The sequence below is a fragment of the Cucurbita pepo genome, chromosome LG03 (genome assembly GCF_002806865.2).
Source record: "Cucurbita pepo subsp. pepo cultivar mu-cu-16 chromosome LG03, ASM280686v2, whole genome shotgun sequence".
In the NCBI taxonomy this organism is placed as follows: Eukaryota; Viridiplantae; Streptophyta; class Magnoliopsida; order Cucurbitales; family Cucurbitaceae; genus Cucurbita; species Cucurbita pepo.
Genome location: NC_036640.1, coordinates 4,864,367 through 4,871,308, shown reverse-complemented (window position 1 = coordinate 4,871,308; position 6,942 = coordinate 4,864,367). Strand labels below are relative to the sequence as shown.

The 6,942-nt window shown below is 38.3% G+C and overlaps 2 protein-coding genes across 2 annotated transcripts; one reads left to right on the top strand and one right to left on the bottom strand.

Moving 5' to 3' along the window:
* The first annotated feature begins 610 nt into the window (after positions 1-610).
* Positions 611-3,911, top strand: LOC111791605 (U1 small nuclear ribonucleoprotein A-like). Its single transcript, XM_023672999.1, has 5 exons — positions 611-850; positions 938-1,110; positions 1,884-1,977; positions 2,093-2,178; positions 2,930-3,911. The coding sequence occupies exons 1-5, from the start codon at positions 763-765 to the stop codon at positions 3,215-3,217; spliced, it is 729 nt and encodes a 242-aa protein (XP_023528767.1). The 5' UTR covers positions 611-762; the 3' UTR covers positions 3,218-3,911.
* Positions 3,912-4,342: 431 nt separating this feature from the next.
* LOC111791601 (epoxide hydrolase A-like) lies at positions 4,343-6,724 on the bottom strand. Its single transcript, XM_023672995.1, has 3 exons — positions 6,032-6,724; positions 4,836-5,074; positions 4,343-4,738 (listed from the first exon to the last, which is right to left on the bottom strand). Exons 1-3 carry the CDS (start codon positions 6,494-6,496, stop codon positions 4,492-4,494), a joined length of 951 nt encoding a protein of 316 aa, XP_023528763.1. The 5' UTR covers positions 6,497-6,724; the 3' UTR covers positions 4,343-4,491.
* Positions 6,725-6,942: the final 218 nt, after the last annotated feature.

Below are 6,942 nucleotides of genomic sequence, written 5' to 3'. Positions count from 1 at the left end.
TTTTTTTTTTTTTTTTTTTTTTTTTTTTTTTTTTTTTTTTTTTGTAAGAATATTTCCTTTTCTATCGTTTAGAAATTTCTCGATTTTAGTTCTTCATTTAACGGAAGTTATCGTGACAATTTTTAAAATAATAATGATAGTAGCATCAAAATACATTTTTTAACTTGAAATTTAGAGTTGAGTCATTAATGTATGCCGAATAATTCTAAAGAATTTTCGACTTAATGAAATGCTGACTAGACCACCATCTTTCGATGTGGAGTGGTGACATGTCAATCATAATTTAGTTTGAAACATAATTTTAAAATAGATTATTTTCGATGACTCAATTTTAAAATTTAAAAACTAGGGTTAGGTTGGGTTGAGAATTTTTAAGACCCAATTTAATTATTAGGTTTTTTTAATTTAAATAATTCTTATTAATGAATACGAGTGAAACATTTATTTATTTATTTTTAAATAAGTAACAACACGTTAAAATTCATTTTTCTGTCGGGTGTCAGGTTAGCTGTAGGCCCAAAAAGCGAAAGCCCAATAAGGGAAAGCCCGAACAATTTAAGCCCACAATAGCTGGCAGGCCACTCCGTCTTCCTCTTCATCCGTAGTTAGGGCTTTCGGACCGACCAGACCCCTGCGAGCGGAGTGACATTGTATGTATCGGATCAAGCCGTCGTTCTCCATGGTCGACTGTCGTTGTTTCCTTTTCGACCTCCTTAGCTTTTCCATTTGAGCATATCTATTAGGCGGACGGAGGTGAAAGAAATGGCGGAGGTCAACAGCACTGGCAATGAAGTTCCTTCGAACATGACCATCTACATTAACAATCTCAACGAGAAAATCAAGCTGGAAGGTATTCTTGAGGCGAGGGGGATGGGGGAGCTTCTTTAATGATCTGAATTATGTTGTGTTTTTTACTGTTTACTCCTTGGTGGAGCAGAATTAAAGAAGTCGCTGAACGCGGTGTTCTCGCAGTTCGGGAAAATTCTGGAAGTGTTGGCTTTCAAGACCTTGAAGCACAAGGGGCAGGCTTGGGTTGTGTTCGAAGAAGTCTCTTCCGCCACTAATGCGATTAGACAAATGCAGGGCTTTCCTTTCTATGATAAGCCTATGGTAATGTGCTTCTTAGCCTTTTCAACTGCGAGAACTTTTATGTTGTTTGTTAAATTCGAGGTTAAGATGAAGACTTAATAAGTGTTGCTGTGAAAATATCGTTATCGTTCGTATGAGCACTTAATTAATGTAATAAAAATCATAGTGGCGAATGGGAAAGTGCCAATATATTCTTCTGAGCTACGAATTGGGATTGTGTTTGGGTTATATTGCGTCTTATCTTATTAGACAGTTGAGATTTAGTTACATATGGCTTCTAAATAATGTGGTTTTGCTGATTATTGCCAAACTGATGGCCTGGTCTGCTTGGATTTTGATAGCGGATATCATTTCGACGAAGCTGAAGAACAATTATTCTTTGATGATCAAGCATGTAACAGAATATGCCCTGAGCCTTTGATCTTGAAGTGTATAGTTCTTAAATATATCCATTGTAGGCGTTTGAATTTATCGACCTGTGCTTTATGGCATTGGTTCTTAATATTTTCAACCGCAACAAGTGGTTGTCAAATGGGGCTTCTGCAAATCTTTTGAAAGTTCTATATTTGTTGAGCATTTCTTGTTTGTAAATCTGGTGGCTAATATCCATATTTTCTTTGCATTTATGAAAATGTGTCATAGGCTTTATATCTTTTTCCATGGTATAAAGTGCAGACAACTTTATATATCATTTATTCCTCTGGTCTATTATTCATCTTTTGTTAGCTGGACTAATATTTTGTGGGAGTGTGGTGTAATACAAAACTAAGTGATGTTGTTTTGCAATGGTGTAGAGGATCCAATATGCAAAGACAAAATCAGATATAATTGCAAAGTCTGACGGTACATTTGTTCCCCGGGAGAAACGAAAGAGGCATGGGGAAAAGGGTATAATTTGTCTCTATTTTCTATTTGACAATTCAAGAAAGTGAAGGAACGTGTTGTCCTATTGCTTATGTAGCAGTGTTTAATCAAAGATTTGTCCATTCTCTTGATGTGGTAGGGAGGAAGAAGAAAGAGCAGCATGATACTAATCAAGCTGGGATGGGTCTGAATCCTGCTTTTTCTGGAGCATATGGCGCAACAGGGGTAAGTATCTCTATTTAATACCTAAACATTAGGTTTTCGAAAATTCTTTATTTTCTATTTGAGCCTTCACTAACTTGCATAGTTGATTCTCCCACAAAGTCAGTTTAGGATATTATGTTCATCTGTTGGTAAAAAATGTATTCCAAGTGTTTCGCTGACGTGATTGTAAACTATAAAATCATAAAGGACAAGTAATAAGAGGTAGAACTTCACTTCTTGAGGCTAATTTTGCTTACTAAGAATGATGCTCTCTCTTCCATTCTGATTTCTCACTCTTTTCAGTAATCTGTATGTTATTCTATGCAATAGGAAGCACTTCATTCTCTTACTCCCTCCTCCTGGTAGTGAAAGTTCATTGTTATTTTTAGTTATTCATTTGGATTTTATCTGCCTTTTTATTTCCTTGCGCAGAGAGAGAAAGATATATATATAGAGAACAAAGAAACGTACCGTGAGGGTTATTTGCATTTATTTCTTTTTTTCATTTCATATATCACAATGTGATGATTGTTAAAGAAGCCTTTGCCAAGTGATTCAACGCTTTAATTTTCTGGGACTTAGTTGGTGATGTCTTCATGAGTAGATGTATTCTTGTATGTCTTTTATCTATTGACTGAGAGTTTTAAGGTGGCAAATCTTGGTTGACATTCATCGTATGAATAATTTTGATACTTAATTATGTTTATTTATTGGAATTTATATGTTACTAACGCACAGTCTCTTTCCTTCCCCCCTTCTGAAAATGGTGCAGCACTCTCAAGTCCCTTATCCAGGCGGAGTTATGGTACCAGAAGCACCTGCCCCGCCCAATAGCATTTTGTTTATACAAAATCTTCCCCAGGAGACAACTCCAACGATGCTACAAATGCTTTTCTGTCAGTATCCTGGTTTTAAGGAGGTTCGTATGGTCGAAGCAAAGCCGGGTATTGCATTTGTAGAGTATGGCGATGAGGTACAATCGACAGTAGCCATGCAAGCACTCCAAGGCTTTAAGATGAATCCACAAAATTCAATGTTGATAACCTACGCGAAGAAATAGGATATGAATCTCGTTCTTCACTGTATGGAAAGGCGCTATTATTCGATGCTCAGTACAGGAGATTATTTGTAAGATATGGTCATCTCGTTCTGGCTGGAAATTCTCCTCGGCCATGACTTGTATGATATAATCAGATCAGTTCTCTTAACCAGGAATAGAAGAGATCTCAGATCACATGATCACAGCGGGATCACAGTGGTTGCCATGATTAGCCGTGAACTCTTTGTAAAGTTAGATATTCATCATCACATTTTGTTCTCATTTTCATAGTAGTATTTCCTTCTAGTTGTGCTATAAAATAGACCGAAAGCTCTTATAATTAAGAGATTGAAGTGCTGATGATGTTGAGATCTAATTTGGTACAGACTTTATTTTACTGAACAGCAAGCTCTACCGGTACAAGATTACAACAATTCCACCGTGCAAGCACAATGAGCTGCTGCTGAAGTGTTGAGGGAGAAATCCAGTAAGTACAGCTTAATTCTTTAACTGAATTTTGTCTAGTATGTAGATTACTCGAGCCTTAGGTGTAGCAGAATTTTACTTTTAAACATAGCGAGTTCGAGTATGGTTGATATTGTAGATTTTGTATTTGTTATATTGGAGAATGAGAGTTGGCTGGAAGAAAAAAGTTTGTATGAACAAAACATTTATTTAAGCATATGAATCAAAATAACTGTGAAAAATGATTAGATATGTGAGATTAGATTGGCCCTTATATAGGGTTCGGCGACCCTTGAGTTTCTGATGGCTTCTGTTGGGAGTAGGAAAATGACGATCAGAATAGTGGACCCAAAGCTTATGAAACTTGGATGTAGGCCTTTTATCGTAATAAAATGGAAGTATCTTCTGATATTTGTCCCGTTAAGCTTTGACATGAACTCGTAAGTTCACATAGTTCAAAAGATGGTTGGGACTCATTTTGAAGTTAACCTTAAAGAAAACAACACACATGATTGACTTGAATTCAACACATCCTCAAGTGGCCAGTCTCATTGGAGAGGAGTTTTGAGAGCGAGGGAGGTAAGAGGGCATTAGATGGTGTCGTATATAAGAGAAAAGTTCCAAATTTAGTAGTCATCTTTTCCTATTCTTCGACGAAACCCATATAGTTGATCCTCGATGAACGTCACAACCAACGACCTTATAGCCTTTATTTATAATTAGAAACTACATTCATGCAAACGGGCTACATATATGTGATGAAAATTATCCTTTACTCAAAGTCACTGAAAAAAGAAAGAACAATTCAAGCAATGGAGAATGGATGGAGTTCAAAATTTCTTGATAAAGTCATGGATGTGAGTACTGATTTCATGTGGCCTTTCTTGGTTGATGAAGTGAGCAGTATCTTTCATTACTATCACTTCCTCCAGAAACGGCACATCCTTCTTGAATCCCCCATTGTGGATATATTCCTTGGCTCCTGGAAACTGGTAGGTCAGATCCAAATCCCCGACGATGAACTTTACCGGCACTCGAACCTGTGCCTTTGTCCATGATGCAGTCAGCTCCCAAGTTCTGCAACAAAGAAACATGATTTGAACTTGAAAGCATGGAACAATTGTATTGAACTAATAAGAACAGAGCAATCTGAATGGCTAAATCTACGACTTACAGGTCGAAGGCTCTGTAGTAGTTCAATCCTCCAGTAAAGCCTGTCCGCTTGAAAGTGGTAGCAAAATAGTTGATATCGTTTTCTGTCAGCCAAGAAGGAAGGTTTTCTGGGGATGGGATAGAACGAACTCCAACCCCTTTAGGCAGTTTTGGAGGATCTGATCTTCTACTACAGAGAAATTTCTTGAATAACTCAGCTGTGTCAATGGAGGCAAAATCTTCTTCAGCCTCTCCTGGAACCTGTTAAGAACCAATTCATTTTAGTTTCTGCTGTTTATATGAACGTGAAACTTTCTGGTGATTCAATCAAATGGGACTCTCTAGATAACTTAACAAATTAAAGAGAACATGATTCTTTTATATGTTTAAAAGACATATCGTGAGATTTCACATTGATTGGAGAGGGGTCGAAGCATTTCTTGTGAGGAATTTCTCCCTCGTAGACGCATTTTGAAATCGTGAGGCTAACAGCGATACGTAACGGGACAAAGTAGACCCGTTACAAATAGTATTAGAGTCAGACGCCGAGTGGTGTGCCAGCGAGGACGTGGCCTCCAAGGGGATGGATTGTGAGATCCCACATTGATTAACGAGGGGAACGAAGTATTCCTTATGAAGGTGTGAAAACCTCTCCCTATTAGTTGCACCCCAAAGGGATGGATAATGAGATCCACATTGATTGTAGAGCAAGCTAAAAGGGTGTGGAAATCTCTCTAGTAGCTAGGCCTCAAATGGATGGATTGTGAGATCTCACGATAGTTGGGGTGTGGAAATCTATCTCTATTAGCTGAACTTAGGGGATGGATTGTGAGATCTCGATCTCACATTGGTTGGAGAGGGGAACGAAGCATTCTTTATAAGGGTGGAGACTGAGGCCACTTAGGGGATGGATTGTGGAGGCCGACTCACATTGGTTGGAAAGGAGAACGAAGCATTCTTTATAAGGGTCGAAGCATTCTTTATAAGGGTGGAGACTGAGGCCACTAAGGAGATGGATTGTGGAGGCCGACGCCTATAAATAAAAGGTCATTGTGAGATCTCTGGTTGGATTGTGGTTGGAAAGGGAAACGAATCATTTTTTTTTTTTAACGGTGAAGATCCAATGCTTGCTATAACTAAGAAGCCTAAACAATCATGAGTTAGACCAATCTTATAATTAACCCTCTAATATAAGCAAGTAATACAAATTATATTCACCTGAAACCTGCAAATGTAGAAGTCATCACCAAACGCAGATCTGAAACCCTCAACAAAAGGAATTGCAGGGTTCCTAGGTATGAACTGGACGCTCAGATTCACCAACGCCTTGATTCTATCAGGTCTAAACAGGCAAAGGTACCACGCGATGATCGCCCCCCAATCGTGCCCTACAAGAAACACCTTCTCAATCCCAAGCTCATCCAAAGCCCCAACCAAATCGCCGACGATATGGAGCACAGTGTAGGAAGTATGCGATTCCGGGGACTCGGTATCGCCATACCCGCGGAGGTCCGGCGCGATGGCTCGATATCCGACGGAAGAAAGGTAGAGAAGCTGGTGGCGCCATGAGTACCAGAGCTCGGGGAAGCCGTGGAGAAGAAGAACGACGGGGCCTGTGCCTATGGAGGCGATGTGCATTTTGATTCCATTGGTGTTGATGGTGGTGTGTTCGATCGCGTCCATGGCAGCTCTCTGTCTCGATTTCTCTAACAACTATCCAGAATTGCAGAAGAACTTCCTGCAAGTCCAAGATCAACGGCCGGCACGGTGAGTAATCTTCGAAATCTTCATCCGTTTTCGTCTGATAGCGTGCGTTTCGTAGTGAACAAGATCATTAACCGCATTGAAGGTGGCTTAGCCATCTCCATGGCATGTGGAGTGAAATGACATAGTGGCCCCGCCATTACCAAGAGGGAGTATATGGGAAAATATCTTCCATTTTATAATATATATATATATATATATATATTTTTTTTTTAAGTAAAAAAATATATTAAAGTATTATTTTAAAAAGTTATTTATTATTTCTATAATTTTTTTACAAGTTTTTCATAATTAATGAGGATAAAAAAAATTATTTATTATTACTATAATTTTTTTGGGGTTTTAATAAATATTTCATAAAGTTT